The sequence below is a fragment of the Astyanax mexicanus genome, chromosome 12, assembly GCF_023375975.1.
Source record: "Astyanax mexicanus isolate ESR-SI-001 chromosome 12, AstMex3_surface, whole genome shotgun sequence".
NCBI classification, from domain to species: domain Eukaryota; kingdom Metazoa; phylum Chordata; class Actinopteri; order Characiformes; family Acestrorhamphidae; genus Astyanax; species Astyanax mexicanus.
The window spans coordinates 4056899-4074344 of NC_064419.1; the positions used below are offsets into that span (position 1 = coordinate 4056899).

General features: G+C 38.3%; 1 protein-coding gene across 1 annotated transcript; it reads right to left on the reverse strand.

The window, feature by feature from the left end:
- Positions 1-5674: 5674 nt before the first annotated feature.
- On the reverse strand, positions 5675-13236 carry gata1b (GATA binding protein 1b). The gene is made up of 6 exons (XM_007245839.3): positions 13085-13236; positions 10926-11160; positions 9451-9954; positions 8730-8875; positions 7687-7812; positions 5675-6555 (listed from the first exon to the last, which is right to left on the reverse strand). Exons 2-6 carry the CDS (start codon positions 11131-11133, stop codon positions 6256-6258), a joined length of 1284 nt encoding a protein of 427 aa, XP_007245901.1. The 5' UTR covers positions 11134-11160; positions 13085-13236; the 3' UTR covers positions 5675-6255.
- Between the last annotated feature and the right edge of the window lie 4210 nt (positions 13237-17446).

Below are 17446 nucleotides of genomic sequence, written 5' to 3' on the forward strand. Positions count from 1 at the left end.
CACGATGGGATTGGGAAGACTGCAGCCCACTGCACCCCCTCCTCCCGGCACTCTCCGTACACACACACACACACACACACGTGCATCTGTTACTTACAGCCTTAAGGAAGTGTAGCCATAATATAATATACTCTCTGTAGACTATGTTGTGTGTTAAATAAATATATTACAATAAATCATGCTAAGATCTTAGTAGAAAGTACATGCTCTCTTGCAAATAGTTTTTTTTCTTTTCTGTGGTGCCCTGACCTCCTGCCCTGACCTCTATCACACTAACCAGAAACACTGTAAAGCAGTGTTTATCAGTGTGTTCACTGCACTGTGGCCTTATCATTAGTAAAGTGTTGAATATATAAGCCTGGCCTAAGCTTATACCACTGTACTGTACCTTTTGGAACTGCTTAATCCAGACACCCATCTCAGAAATTAGGGTTTTCTTATTCAGGTCTTCTAACTGTGCTCTGATACAACCTTTCCTGTATGGGTTTTTTCTGGCTGTCCAGACTTTTATAAACTAATCTGGATACAATCTAGATATGCAATCCAGATTTGAGCTTGCAGTGTAAACACAGCCTGAACTGTAAATTAAATAAACTAATTTACTTAAATGAGTTAAGCATTAATAACAGGTATCAGTAACTAATCTTTAGAGCTCTTCTTGTGCCCCCACACTTCCCTCATTCTGGATTCAGCATCCAGAGTGTCCAGACTGTGACAGATCTGTACATATATTTGTATCACATTTGAAGCAATCTCCAAATGTGGTTTGAATCCAATTCACAAATAAAAAAATCATATTTCATGTGGATTCCGGCTGTTCAAACTATCACAAACCATTCTGGATACAATATACAGTAGATATGCCAAAAATCTGATTTGGGCTGGCAGACTGAACTGTGAACTTAATAAGCTTTAAAAAGTGTTCAACTTTTCAATTTGACTTTTAAGTTGAATTTAAGTTTGTTTAATTTCAGCTTGTCCACAGTGTGAATCTGATCAAACATATTCTTTTCTTCATTTTTTTTGAAAGATTATTTCGACTACAGGCCAATATGTGCTGCAAGGTCAAAAGGTCAAGGCGCAAAGGCCACAAAGCCAGTCCACTCTGCTACAGCTTCTTCTCTGTATGTGTGTATGTGGTTGAGTATACATGTATGTGTGATCTGAAAGAGTCTCTTGGATAGAGTGAGTGAATGACTGAGCGAGTGAGTGAGCGAGTGTGTGTGTATGTGTGTGTGTGTGTGTGTGTGTGTGTGTCTATATGACAGGCGTAGATGGCGGGGCGAGCGAGCTCTAACGGTTGTGCCCATGTGTTGGCTGGTCCTGGCCTGTGGTTGCTAATCTCCATGTGTCATTCTGCTCCATTTCCCGCTTGTTTGGCCACCCAGATAAACCCGGTTCACCCCGAACGGAGGAAGCCAGCAACAGAAACCAGAGAGAGATGTGACTTTTCTTGGCACCTTGAAAAAACGAGCCATCAGGGGCCCATGCCATCACTGCAGCATCTCTCCTTCCCTTCTACATGTTTTTTTCAGAGACTCCGGAAAACCAAAAAGCTGCCTGCGTTGCACAATGGGGTTCCAGCAGAGGCCCAAGGAGATGAGCTGTGTGGTCAACACTGAAAGAGTGAAACAGATGGAGGGGGGCAGAGAAGGAGAAATGAGGAAAAAGAGACTGTGTAGGTGTCACACAGAGAGAGAGAGAGAATTGACATGAGGCTGCAGAGGCTGCCACCTTGCCATCATGGCCATTGCGCCATTTTGGGCCATGTGGACCCATGGAGAGGCATCGTGCACACCTGGAAGAGATGACCAGAGGAGCGAACAGAGCGAATGCCCATTGAGGAGGAGCTGAAATGTTAAATTAAGCTACAAATAGACTGTGAATTGTCATATGTGCTCTATCTGTATATTTAAATCTGTATTCCCCAAAATATACAGAAGAATTTCGAATTTCTGGAATCTGGGACAACATTTCCAGAACATTTGCAGTCTTCTCTGGTGTTTTCCTAATGAAGCTTTGGACCTCATTTAACTCAACACTAAAAACACACATAGAGCATATGTTATAGACTTGATTTAGCCAAAGAAATATTTGAAAATGTGCATTTAGTCTTTGAAGATTCTGTATTCTAGGATTATCATTCAGTTAAGAAGAAGAAATGGTTTTGCATGTTTTATTGAATCCCACAGGGTTCTATTGTAGGGGCTATTAAACTTACCCTAAGTATGACTGTGGTATAGCTAGTTATGAGAGGTAAAAACTAAACTACAAAACTATGAGCTACAACATAGGGCCTAAGGGGTTGAAAATAAATATTGATATTTTGTATGTCTGAAATTTTGGGCCTTGTTCAATATAATACCACAACACACACACACACACACACACACTTGATATAGTTATGTTATGGACTGTTTTTTTCTTAAAGAAATGTAAAAAAAAGGCAATAGGTGTTTGCATATTCTGTATTCATATTTAAAGGGGGCTAATCCTATATTTTCTTTCATTTCTATCATTTCTTTTATCTTTTTTTTATCCACATTAATGCACATCTAAAAGTTCACACGTTCATCACATGTCATCTGTCTTTTTTCCATGTGTTCATGTGAACTAACTCCTTAAACCCTTTAAGGCCAACTTCTATACTTCTATATGAATTTAACCCATAGCCTACAGTATGTCTAGAAATATAACCTTCTTAGAAATGTAAATTATATTAAGCTAGCCTTCGGTTCAGATTTGGTTCTGCATAGCTGGCTAGCTAAAAAAATAACCTAGTAGCTATTAACTAAAATTAAAATAAAAAAATAGTTAAAACATAGACTTAGGTGCATTAAAATATCAAGAATTCCCAGTATTTATTCATTAGACTCCCTTATGTGCTACTATAACTGTTTATTTTAATGTAAGATGATAATGGATTATGTGAAGGTTATTTGGTTTTATTTTGTAGTGGGAGATTGAACATTTTGCACACCTTTTTGCACATCTGTCCCAAATTCTAAAAACAAAAGAAAATAAACTGGATGTACATGCAGAGTCTTGTTTGCTGATAGTATCAATTCTATTGATGCTTAACTATGTCACATACTGTGGCCTCTGGAATGATGAAGAAGCTGATCTGATGATGATCTGGTGCTGAGGTGATGGTATTGGAGAGCTCAGATTAACTGGATAATCACCTTTATTTTATTAGAACTGTATTGTACGGTAGTGCGTGTTTGTGAATCAGTGGTAGAGTCAGGCTGAGGCACAGAGAGTGCAGACAGCGGAGGCCTGTTTCTGTATGTAAATTGAATGGAATTTATTCATCCCACCCGGAAAAAAATAATGATATGCAAACCAAACAAACTGTCAGGGATATGGTCTGACTGGATGCTACAGCATATCAAAAATTCTCACACTTACAATACAACTAATGAATAAAAACAAACACTTTATAATGCTGTTCCACAGTTAATAAGTAGCTGTGCAGGAACTAAGCAGAAACTAAAAAGAAGTGCTGCATTAAAGGAGAACTCCGGTGTAAAATGGACTTTTGTTGTAGTAAAACATAATAAAATGTAATTACCTTTAATGAATAGCCCACCTTCATTCTCCCACAGCGTTTTGAGATCCAGAAACTTTAACAGTTTATCCAAACACTCTTTAGACTGAGTGAAACAGAGCATAATTTGCCCCGATAAATCGTTTTTTCCACCGTTATCCAGCTCAAAGTAGCTCCACACCTCCTTGCTAGAATCCAGAGAGCCCTGACATTTAAAACGAGGTGTTAATAACTTAAAAAGGTTACAAGAAGCTTATTAAAAACCACTGTTAACATCCTATAATGCTAGGTTCAGCTCCGAGCACCACTATCACTGTACTGATCATGGCCATAGACATATATATATATAGACCCAACATAGCACAGCAGCCGGCGCCACCAAAAGTCTATTTTACACTGGAGTTCTCCGTTAACACCTAAATCCCTCTTAATACATATCAGGAAGTACTGAGCAATTACTCAGTAGGTAGTACTAAACTAATACTTATAGTAGTACAGACATTAATTACTAAGACCTAAATTCTCCCACAATCATGCTTTAAACAATCTGTCAACATTCACATATTTGTTAGAGCTGCCACAAAAATCATACAAATTTTGTCACAGCATCCTTTTACACTGAATGAAGGGCTGTGTTAAATGTTACCTGGCAGGAGAAGTATATTTTAGGAATGTTAAACATTCCTGTTGAAGGAAGATGCCGTATTGTCGCTGTCCAATGAAAACCAAGGATCTCCAAAACAGCAACAGCAACAGCAAGAGAAAAAAACCTTTTAAAGTTTCAGTGGAAGTCAAAGTAAAAAGAGTTTATTTCAGGTCTTTTTTAACTATTTCTATTGGTTCGCTCATCAGTAATTTTTTGGCACAGTGTAAGGGAAAGTTTGTCTGTTCAAATTATTTAGTAAATTAAAAATCGACAAAAATGGAGATATTGTTTTTCATTGGACATCGACGATATTTATCACAAACCATATAAATAGCCATCAAGAAGAAAATTGATCCACCAAAATTGATCTAATAAAGTAAGTCAATAGATTGATATTATACAGGAGTTTTTTCAAATAGAAAAAAAAATATCCATTCTTTAAAAGCAGAAAATAGACCACTTTTAATGACTTTTAATGTGAAAGTGGACAAAAATAATATATGATTTAGACTATATATGATTAAGACTTTAAAATTGTAATGAAGGATCTTAATTCATGTTTAATATATGTTTTATTTATTTATTCTATATTTCTTTTTATGTATTTATAGATTTATTGATGCAGCTGCCTCCCATAATGTTTCAAGTGAGGCAAAATAGAGACAAAGTGTCCTATTGGTTGTATTTCTTTTTGGACAAACAAGTGATCGAGTGCCCTCTAGGGTTCCCCTTCTTGCAATCAATTAAATTATTAAATAATGATTAATTGGTGCCAATCTATGGGTACCCTGCCAGTAGAAAAAAGTTTCCTTCTATGTTAAACCTACTAGAGTGCCTGTTTCCAGTAAAGAAGGTTAGCTGTGGTGCTTAATAGTATTATATTACAGGTTAAAAAAACAACATGATTAAGTGTCCAGTAAGGTGCTTCTCTAATGCAGAAGTGCCCCATCCAATGGATTAAGTGTGATATGGTGCTCTATAGGTTTCCATTACAGTGTGATAAAGTGTTTTTGATTGTACGAGTCACAGTAAATTGATGTCAGTGATGTCACAAACTCATTTCCATTCTTAAACTCACCACCACTGAAAGATATAACAGATATAAGTCTATTAACAGTGATTTAAGACTGGAAACACTGCATACCCTCATCATCACATCCAGCATGTTGATACAGTATAATAAACTGAACTGTTATGTAGTGTTCGTGAAGCATAATGACAGTCTGGCAGGGGATGAGATCTGACGCGCTTCGTTTGAAACTTTTACTGTTTCCATAAAGCCACAGATTTGAATCCCATGAGGCGTATCGCTCCGGCCGGGCCTCTGTCACACTCCTCCGCTCTATGGAAAGCGATAGATTTGCATACGCACTCCTACCGACCTACAGTCTGAGTAATTAGAGCTCTGGTTCTGACAATACAGCCACACAGACAGAGCTCAACCACAACGGCAGAAAAGCACTGGAACTGTGGTCATGTTCTGAAATGTCATTTTATTGAAATGTCTGTGCCAAGTGCATGGTTGGTTAACCTGATTTGAATTATAAAATGCCTTCTCTTCTTGTGTCACAGGTATAGAGTGAGGAGGTAGTCATAGAAAAGGTGAAAAAGAGAAAAAGAGAAAAAGAAAATGTAATAAACAAGTATTTGGATATCTACAAAAAAACAAGTGACATCCCTAAATACACTAAATACACACACATTATTATTCAGTTTATTTTTCTTATTTTCAGTGTAATTCAATAAGAAGAATGAGCTTCTGCTATTTAACAACAATCATAAAGTATATGACTAAAAACAGTGTTTCCGTCAAGTATAGATATTTATACAATGTAAAACTTAAAAAAACAAAAGAAAAACAATATTCCTTCACATTGCCCTTCTGACACTAACAGATATGATACAAAAAAACATTTACAAAAACAATAAAACCCATTTTTCTTTCACAGTTAAGACAGACAGCTTCGTCCTCTACAGTATCTGAAACAGCAGTATCATATCCTGCACAGTTCACGTTTAGGTCACCAGCTCGCTCAGGTCACGAGGTGAGAGAGGAGTGTCAGCCCATGCTGGACAGGATGGCAGCGGCGGGGTGGTAGGAGTAGGGCAGGTGTGTGGGGGTGTGAAGTGCCTGGGAAGGGCCCATGGCATGGGCTGCATGGCTGTAGGGCACCAAAGATCCAGCTCCCAGGTTGAAGGAATCCATTGTGGGCTGCTCAGAGACGGAGCCTTTCATAATGGACTCGGAGAACGGGTCGAGCTCCACTCCGGCAACCCTACGGGCCTTTCTGCTCTTACCCGACACCTTACGGTTCCGTGTCTGGATCCCTTCTTTCTTCATAGTGAGGGGTCTGTTCACCTGGAGGGAAGAAAGAGAGAGAGCAGGGGGTAAATTGGGATGGAATTGAGGAGAGAAAACCCATAATTACACAACAGGCCAGTACGGGGGAGGGCAGGGAGGGCAAATGCATCCTTTTCTGCTACTACAGTTGAAAAATGATTGGTAAGGTGCCATTTAGAGTGACAAAAAGAGTCAAAGAGCCCAATTGGCTGCCCTACATTTACCCTGATGATCTCTTTATTAAAGTTTTTTTTTTTTTAAGAATCACTTCCCTTCAGCCAGTTCTAGAGTGTTTTTTTTTACATCAGTGTTTTTTTTGCCCCTATCTCTTTACCTGACTTTACCTGAATTTGTGTCTATCCATCCATCAACTACACTTGCACCAAGTGTCCAGTCTATCGCTGTACTGTAGTGGGTAACAACACCACCTTCCTTGTGTCAGACTGGAGTTTATTTCCCTAGCTGGGCAAATGCCCCACACTACACCAGTGCAACAGACCTCTCCAACCTGTGTTACATGATTCACAAGTAAGAGCTCTAGATAAGTGTCATAATACACTGCCGGGCTAATAAAAAAAAGTCTCCACCTGGATGTAATTAAGTTAATGATGTGGGGTTGATGCTGCATATAGACCAGGTTATTCCTGATTATCAGTGGAGTTTTTCTTCCCTGATGGCACGGCCATATTCCAAGATGAGAATGCCAGGATTTATGGTGCTGGATTTGTTAAAAAGTTCAGGATTCAGGAAGCATTACTTTATCATTTTCACACATGGATTGAGAGAGAGTTCACCGCAGAGTCCAGAGTCCAGAATCTCATTGAGAATCTTTGGGATGTGCTGGATGGAAAAGTGCTGCTTTGAGCAGTGGTCAGACTCTATCATCATCAATGCTGCTGCAAGATCTTGGTGAAAAATGAATCCAGCAATACTGAGTTGAAATAAATCTTGTGACATTGCAGAAGCTTATTGAAACAATGCCACAGTGATTGCACTGTTTATGGAAACATCAAAGCTAAGGGCAGTGTGTGACCTTTTTTTGGTCAGCTTTTTTTGGTCAGATTTCTTAAAAACTCCAGAGATATTGTACGGCAGACTTGTTCTGCACGGTTCTGTAAGAGTGAAGAGTGTAAAATGAGGAGCTCTTACGTTGTGTAGTTTGAAGTAGAGGCCGCAGGCGTTACACACAGGCTCCCCGTTAGCATTGCGTCTCCACAGCGTGGTGGTGCTGGTCTGGCAGTTAGCACACTGAGTACCTGCCCGTTTACTGACCACCTGCACAGAGAGATGAAGAGAGAGAGATAGAAAGAAATTATAAATATAATTAAGAGAAAGAAAGAGATGCATGATTGGACTTAGTGCGATTAATATGCGTATGACTACTGCATTGCCTCAGCTAGGCCTGTTCTAAAGGGTTCACAGTTTGTGATTTTTGAGTTATGCATGTTTAACATTTTTATATACAAGGCCACCTACATAATTTAAAACAGTTAAATGGACACTGATCAGTCCAGTAATCTAAAGTGCTGCCACCATGATTGGGAGATCCCTGGTTCGAATCCTGGTCATGCAGCTTGCCACCAGCTGCCGGAGCACCGAGAGAGCACAAATGGGCTTATTCTCTCTTTACCCTCATCACTACTAGGGTGATGTTGATCAGCACAAGGCATCTGTTAGCTGATGTATCAGAACTGACATTTTCTGAATGTTCTTACATTTTTTCTTTACATTTCTGGTAACGTCTCTGCAACGTCCTTAGTGTCAGCGTTTTAATTTTTAGTTCTGGGAATAATAGTTTTTTTAACGTTTCCATAATGTTAGTATTCGTGAAATTTATATCTTTGTATATCTTGTATAAAACTCTGATTCTGATTTTCGGTCAGCTTTTCTTCTGATTGTTTTTATCAGATATTTTCAGATTTTTAAACTTTGATACTGATTCTGATTCTGACTCTGATTCTATTTCTGCTTACTTGAGTTCTGATTCTAGCAATGGTTCTGAATCTGATTTGGATCCTGATTCTAACAGTGACTCTGCCTCTAACCCTGGCTCAGGTTCTGACTCTGATTCTAATATCTTTTTCTAAATATCTGCCTCTAACCATAAATCCAGTTACTATTTTGACTGGGATCCTGGATCAGTGCACAATGTTCCTGTTTTTAACTCTGATTCAGATTCAGATGAGTCGTACCAGTCTCTTCTTTGGCCGGATGAGGGGTCTATTCTGTCCATTCATTTTGTGGTACAGTCCGCAGGCGTTACACAGGTAGTGTCCTGTACCGTCCCGTCTCCACAGGGGGGTCGCAGTGGCTCCACAGTTCACACACTCTCGCGCTTCTGTTACAAAAATATATATGTATATCATTATTATCGTGAATCAGTAGTGTTAATGGAGCTCAGGTATTATAGATAGTAGACTGACAGTGACCTTTGAAGACACCAATAAATAATACAAATACTGTTATTCATTAATTATATATTTATATTTAATTTACCAGGATGTTTCCTTACAATATTTAAGCATCATTTGCATTTGGGACAAGATACTGATTTTTATACTGATTATACAACATAAATTGTATTATTTTGATATTTGTTTTATAATAATGTTAATTTATTCATACATTACAATTGAATGCTTAAAGATCATATTGTGTATATACAGGGATGTTCCTAATATTATGAATAATGTAAAATAAATCAATTTATTTAAGTTCAGCTTAAATCACAATTTAAATTATTTCAATATAATTAAATATCAAATTTCTTATTTTAGTTAAATTACATTAATCTTAGTTCACTTAAACTGCAAATTTAAAAGCAAATTCATTTTAGTTTCGTTCAGTTTAGTTACATTTTAGTAACATGTTAATAAACAGTTCAGCGTGTGTGTGTGTGTGTGTGTGTGTCACCTGTAGGAGAGAGCCTCATTTTGTTGCGTAGTTTGGGGGAGAAGGATGAGGGTGAGTAGAAGGCAGCGCTGCTGAAGTCCTGCCCCGGGGTCCCGTACGAGCTGTAGTGACTCAGGGAGTGTGTGTGTGTCTGTGGGGGGGTGTGAGTGTGTGTGTACACCCCCGCAGTGGCATGATTGAAGCTGTAAGGCCCCCCGAGACCCAGTGCACCCCCTGTAGGACTGGCCCTCTCGCCCTTCACCCCCTCCAGCAGCCTGGGGTTCTCCTTACAGTCCGGGCCGGGCGAGGGCAGCTCGGGACGGGGGACTTTAACCGAGGACAGGGGGACGGGTGTGGGGTACTGGGGGGAGGCGGAGGAGCTGTGGGGGTGGACGGGGGTCTTGGTGAAGGCGCTGGTGTGCCAGGAGCCGGGGGGTGACGGGTACGGGGCAGAGAGCGAGTGACCAGCGGAACCATCCAGCCACGGCAGACCACTGAGAAAAGGAGAGGAGTACACCTGCCGAACTGAAACACAGAGAGAGAAAGAGAGAGAGAGAGAATATTAGAGTAGATATTAGAATTAGAATTAAATTAGTTTTAACTAAATTAAATTAAACTGACCCTGAATTATGTAAAAAAAAATAATAATAATAATTAAGCTGAACTTAACTGCACTGAATTATACCTAATTAAATTTAATTGGCACAAGCTTCAATTATTTGAAATTAATTAAACTAAATAGAACTTATAGAATTTACACTCCGGGCTCACTCAGCATTAAACTAAATTGAATTGAATTGAATTTAAAAACACTGATTTTAATTGATGAATTGATTGATGAATTGATTAAAACTCCTCCTGCCACACCAGCCATGCATTTCTAACAGTATAAAGTAAAAATAAAAAATATAATAATATAATAATAATAATATAAATAAATTAATTATAAATATATAATAATCATAATAATGATGTCTTACGATTGCTTAATATTGAAGTTATAACGATAAATAAATAAACAAAAATCATTTATATAAACCTATAAGTGTGTGTGTCGAGTGTGTGTAGGTGTATACTGTGTGTGTGTATATTGTGTGTGTATAGAGAGTGTGTATAGTGTGTGTGTGTGTGTGTGTATAGTGTGTATGTGTAGTGTGTGTGTGTGTAGTGTGCATGTGTAGTGTGCATGTGTAGTGTTTGTAGCGTGTGTATAGAGTGTGGAGACTCAATTCAATTAAATACAACTGTAAGCATATACATATAATTATATGTATATAGAATAGAATTATATAATTCATACACTTATACATAAATAATTTAATTTAAGATTAATTAATAATTCTAATAATTATATATTATGATTGCTTGATACTGAAGTTATAATAAGAAATAAATAAACGTAAATAATATATGTAAAGGAATAACTGGATAGAGTGTGTGTAGAGTGTGTGAATGTATGTGTGTGTATAGAGTGTGTGTGGGTGCAGGAGGCAGACCTGGGCTGTGTCTGTAGGCGGGGGCGCTGCGGCTGTGGACGGGGGTGGAGAAGAGGGAGGGCAGGCTGTATTCCGCCTCCATGCTGGAAAAGGTGGACTCCTCGTCGGCCTGGGACAGATACCCGGGGTCAGACGGGTACCCCACCGCCAGCTCAGAGGGCATCAGTGGCTGGGATACCCAGCGGGACTGCTCTACAGACGCCTCCATCTCCACTAAACCCCCCTGACCTCAGACCTGCAGAGTCAGGAGGAAGAGTTCAGGAGGGAAATGACTCAGATCTTATCAGATGATGTGCATCAAATATATCACACAATAAACACACACGTCTAAAAATAGAACTGTCAGAAGTATCAAAAGAAAGGAAATCAGACACATGTAAATACTAAGTGATCACCTGTCTCATAATAAAACATTATAATTGTCACAATAAAAAAACATAATAACAAATTGATTAAACATATCAAAATAGTAATAATTGATATAAATATTACAATAATTCAAATACAAATGATCAGAAAACCAACGATAAAAGGGTCAGACCTATTAAAATATTAAATGTTTGAACATATCAAACAATATAATGATTCAACATATCAAATCTAAAATAATTAGATATGTTAAACAATAAAAAAATGTTAAAACACATCAAATGATATAAAGATTAGACCTATCCTAATATAAATAATCGGACAGCGATTATAAACGATCATAAAAGGGTCAGACCATTTTTGGATATATCAAACTATATAATGATTCATCATATCAAATCTAAAATAATCAGTAATCACATATTAAACGATGAAAATTATAAAACACATCAAAAAATACAATGATTAGACAAATCACGTTTTCAAAATCCAAAATGTTCAGACACAATCGATCAAATTGTCGCTGCCCAATAAAAAAAGCATGTATCTCCAAAACAGCAACTTTACAGTAGAGAGATAGACAGTAAAACCTTCTTAACAGTCAATGGAAGCCAATGAAAAATTAGTTTATTTTAGGTAATTTTGGAGAATTTCTATTGGTCCATTCTTTAAGAAATTTTGACACAATGTAAGAGACAGTTTGTGTGTTCAAATTAAACTAAAAAACGGTAAAAATAGAGAGATTTGTTTTTCATTGGATCGTGATAAAATGATGTAATTATCTGACTTTTCAAATATAAAACAACCAGATGTATCAACAAATTAAATATTTACATATCCAAATACAAAATTATACATGAAAAGAAAAATAATCGTCACCTTTTAAAACATTATTTAATTATTGCATATATCAAAACGGTAAATAATCTGACATTTTATAAAATTATGATCAGAAATTCAGAAATCAAAAATATATATTTAGATTAGATATATCACAACATAATATATTCAGATATTTTTAAACCAATCTTTTTTTAACCAATTAAAACAATAATACTGTAATATACAGTCTGTATACATACATATACTTATTTTATTTTTTATTATACATTCTATTGTTATATCCCCATTTTTTCATGCCTTAACTCAAACTCTTACTAATAAAAGGTTACTTAATGGATCTGTGATTGGACGAACAGTTCTAGAACAAACTTTGAACAGTTCTAGAACAAACTTTGACTTATAGATGTTCTTTAATCTTATAAAAGTCTCTTTACACTCTTTACAAATGCATTTAGAAGAAAACATGGTCTTACTTACTTACTGTACTGTTGCTTTAATAAGCATTTTTTGTTTATCTTTATTCTTTAGACTGTAACTCTTTCCGGTAGGAACTAAACTTCCCTCAAAAAATCTTTAAAAATAATGGGAATTTTAGATGAGAAGGAAAATAACCTTTTTTTTTTTTTACTTTCGATGGAAGTGAATGTAATAAAATTGTACTCTAAGTCATTTTAGAGCATTTCTATTGGTGCATTTATCATAAACCTGCTTCCCAACGTTTATTGTTAAAAGCACTACTAACATGATACTAAATATATACTCAAAAAATGAAATATAATGATGTATTAAAGTGCATTCTGCTTCAGAAAACGTATAAATGGAATATCAGGGTGCGTTTATAGAAAGTCACAGTATCGATAGCATCATTAAGCTGAATGATTGTGATAAGACATCTGGTGTGCACCTGTTAATCTCCTGATCTGGGGACTGCAGGTGCTGCTGCTTACCTGTCTGGAGATGATCTTCTCTCAGTGCTGGACAGACGCAGGGACGCAGGGACGCAGGGACGTCCAGGAGCTGCAGGAGAGTGAAGGTTTGAAGCTGCTCTGAAGTGCTGGAGGCTTGTTGAGTGAAAGTGACTGTGCTCTGGTGGTTTTGGTGGCTGTGGTTAGAGAGGGCAGGTTTGGAAGGGGGGGGGGGGGGGGGGTAGATTTAGGAACTGCCACAACATAGACACACCTCCAACAGCCATCCCATGGATCATCATCCTCACTGTTCTGAACCAAGAGTGGCTAGAAACCATATTTAAGCACTAAAACACAATACATTTTAGTATTCCTCAAAGTAGCACCTCTTGCTTGGATAAAAAACAGTTTTAAACATCTCTGCTGGATTTTCTCAGTCAGTTTCATGATGTAGAGTCACCCGGAATTCAGGCTTTCAGTTAACAGCTGTGCTGAACTCATCAAGAGTTAATTACTTGAGTTTCTTGTCTCTTAATAAAGTGTTTGAGATCAGTTAAAGTAAAGTAGTAAAGAGGTAGAGTTACAGGTATACAGTGAATAGTGAATATACCATCAAAAAACGTTATATTGATGGAACTGGCACTCATCAGGACCACCCAGGGAAAGGAAGAGCAAGAGTTAACTCTGTTGCACAGGATGAGTTTATCAAGGTTACCAGCCTCAGAAACTATAAATTAAAAGCTCCACAGATAAGAGTATTTATTTGTTTAACACTTTTAAGTTACTACGTGATATCTTGTGTTCCTTCATAGTCTGGATCACTTGAATATTTATTTAGGACATGTAGGAAAAAACAAAACAAAATATATAATAAAAAAAGTGTGTCAAAACGTTTTACTGGCACTATTCTAAAATAGAATTAACACATAAAATGAATTACACAGCAAGTTCCATTACTCAAAAATATTTTTTTTACAAAAGTGACTTTCTAAAAACATTAAAAAAAACACACAATCAAAACCTAATCCAAGCTAATATTCTTAACCTGTACATGCATGAACTGAGAGCCACTCTCACGTATAACATTAACTTTTTGCTGTGATTTGTATTTGCTTTTATTACTCTAATACAAAGATTTGACTGATCCCAACACTGTTCTATAAACTAAACCCCAACAAATTACTCTACAAATATCATTGGAGTAATTGTGCTAGGCATTAGTGTACGTTTATTAATAATTTAAGACAGCTGAAAATACAATTTTACAGATATCTCTTTATTTATCTCTTCATTTATTTCAGAGAGTGGAGCATAAAGTAAGAGATATATATAAGTAACTTTCCAATAATTATAGGATGTGATTGACATTGTAGCTCAGACTTTTGGTTAATGTGAGCCCAATTATGGATGTCAGTAAAGGACTTGTCAGCCATCACCAGTAAAGGACTGGTGATGGCACCAGTAGGGGTTAAACATGTAGATCCATAATCCATGTGAGATTAAGGGGGGTTGTATCAAAGTAGGCTCCACCAAGCTTAACAGTTGGCAAGTTCTTTATATCAAAGTATGTTTTATCTCGCTAATGCTGATGGCAAGCTGCATGACTGGGATTCAAACCAGCGATACCCATCATAAGTTTCCCTCAACTGCAATTTCTTAATGTCATTTTTTTAGACCACTGAAATTGTAAGGTAGAAGTTGTAAGATTTGAAGAGTCAGAACAGAATCAATGCCCAACATTTGGACATTATTTATATATTTAACTATTTAACTATCTGAGTTATTTGAGTAGTAGTTAATAAAATGTACGAATATGAGATACAAAAAACACTGCACATCATACAAGTATCAGTTGTGATGCTTTATAAGATCATTGCTGTTGTTATATCAGACTCTTATATATCAGTTCACTATGAAAATCTTTGGTCTGTTGGGTAAAGCCGATGAAATTGTTTTTTTCCTTCAACATAGGGAAATATGTAACATTGAACGAACCAAACGGGACAATCCAGACAAAAACCAAACCAGAGATAAAAACAAAAGGAAGTTCACGCTGCTCAAAGCCAATAAAAGATGCAAAACACAGCTTTCTATGCAACACAAGTGGAGCAGTTGAGATGAGTGGTGAGATGCAAATAGCGAGCGAGGCAGCAATCATGGGGGCGAGATAGAGACCGGCCACATCCACACAGCTCACACAGAACACTGGCTGTGTGGAGGTCATTTGTTAATCAAAGCGTACCGTTCCACTTTCCTTTGTTCATTCAGTTTTCAGGGAAATGAGAGAAAGGAGGGATAGCTGAAGCATAGCTGTCCCAGGATGAGCCTCTGTTAGCCAGACGCACTGAAACATCTACACCTGAGGAGTTATAAAGAGACAACTGAAGACCCAACCCAACCATCAGCTGCTCACTGGCTTCCCTGAATGATTAACTCCACTGACCTGTACTGACTGTACAATCACATAATGTAAACCCTAATTAACATAACTCATTACACTGAATTCCTGATTCACTACCCACGGTTCAGTAGTGTAAACTGTTATGTAGTAATGGCATGGTGCTGTGTAGAGAAGCATGAGAACTCAAAGAACCATTACCAACCAATACATAAAAGGGTTCTAAACATTGTAGATCAAGATAAGAAATGGGATTCCGACAATAATACCAATCAAAAATACCTTTATATTTGTTGTATACATAACATAGATGTAATTTCCACGTGACATAATTAAAGTTCTTGTTAAACATGGAGATTTGATTAACCTCAACATGATGTACACATGTAAACCAACTGCCCAAAAGTAAGAACCCATTTACGGAAGTCCACGCGTGAAGTCAAAGTAACAATAAAACAAAGACAGCACTCATTACTACACTATACATAGTAACTGGAGCAACTAAATTGGTCGCATTTTGCATGTGTGCAGATAACAGGGGGCTGTTTCCTGCAAGGCTTTTGAACAATGTAACATTTGAAACCTTTCGCCACTGCTGTTCTGAAGAAGAGAGGCCAACCTGACTGACAGAAGACTGTCCAGTCCTTATAGAGAGGCATTCAGAGGCTTGTCTAGGCCTTCCAGAGAACGATTCAAAGGCTTGTCGAGTCTTTCCATAAAGGAATCCAGAGATGGTTTTAGAGGCCTGCACAAGACTTTCAGAAGGGGATTTAGAGAGGTATCCAGAGCCCTGTCCAGGCCTTCCACAGAGGGATTTAGAGCCCTGTCCAGGCCTTCCAGAGGGGGATCTGGGGATCTGGAGCCCTGTCCAGGCCTTCCAGAAAGGGATTTAGAGAGGTATCCAGAGCCCTGTCCAGGCCTCCCAGAAAGGGATTTAGAGAGGTATCCAGAGCCCTGTCCAGGCCTTCCACAGAGGGATTTAGAGCCCTGTCCAGGCCTTCCAGAGGGAGATCTGGAGCCCTGTCCAGGCCTTCCAGAAAGGGATTTAGAGAGGTATCCAGAGCCCTGTCCAGGCCTCCCATAAAGGGATTTAGAGAGGTATCCAGAGCCCTGTCCAGGCCTTCCAGAGAGGGATTTAGAGCCCTGTCCAGGCCTTCCAGAGAGAGATTTAGAGCCCTGCCCAAGCCTTCCAGAGAGGGATTTAGAGAGGCATTCAGAGGCCTGTCTAGGCCCTTCAGAGAGACATTCAGAGAACCATTTAGAGTCCTGTCCTGTCTTTCCAGACAGGCATTCAGAGAAAGATTCAAAGGCTTGTCTAGGCCTTCCAGAGAGGCATTTGGAGAGGCATACAGAGTCCTGTTCAGGCCTTACAGACAGGCATTCAGAGATCTGTCCAGTCCTTCAAGAAAGGGGTTCAGAGGCCTACCCAAGCCTCCCAGAGAAGGATTCAAGGGCTTGATGAGTCCTTCCATGAAGGAATCCAGAGATGGATTCAGAGACCTGTCCAGGCCTTCCAGAGCGGGATTTAGAAAGAAATCCAGAATGCTGTCCAGGCCTTCCAGAGAGGGAGAGACATCCTAAGACCTGTCCAGTCCTTCCAGAAAGGAGTTCAGAGGCCTAACTGGGCCTTCAAGAGAATGATTCAAAGTCTTGTCAAGTCCTTCCATAAAGGAATCCAGTGATGGATTTAGAGGCGTGTCCAGGCCTTCCAGAGAGGCATTAAGAGAGGCATTCAGAGGCCTGTATAGGCCTTCCAGAGAGATCCAGAGACCTGTCCAGGCTATCCAGAAATGGATTTAAAGCCCTGTCCAGGCCTAAATCAGTACCAGTCTTACTACCAGTCTTACTGTCTCTCCAGTCCCCACATCTGTTAAGTGTTTGTTGACACCCATTAAAAAGTTCATCCCTAATCTCATTCTCTTTTAATGTAGTATTTATGTCTAAAGACTGATAAGAGGATCAGATTGCATTTTTAAAACCAGTCATGCAGAGATCCATATAATTTC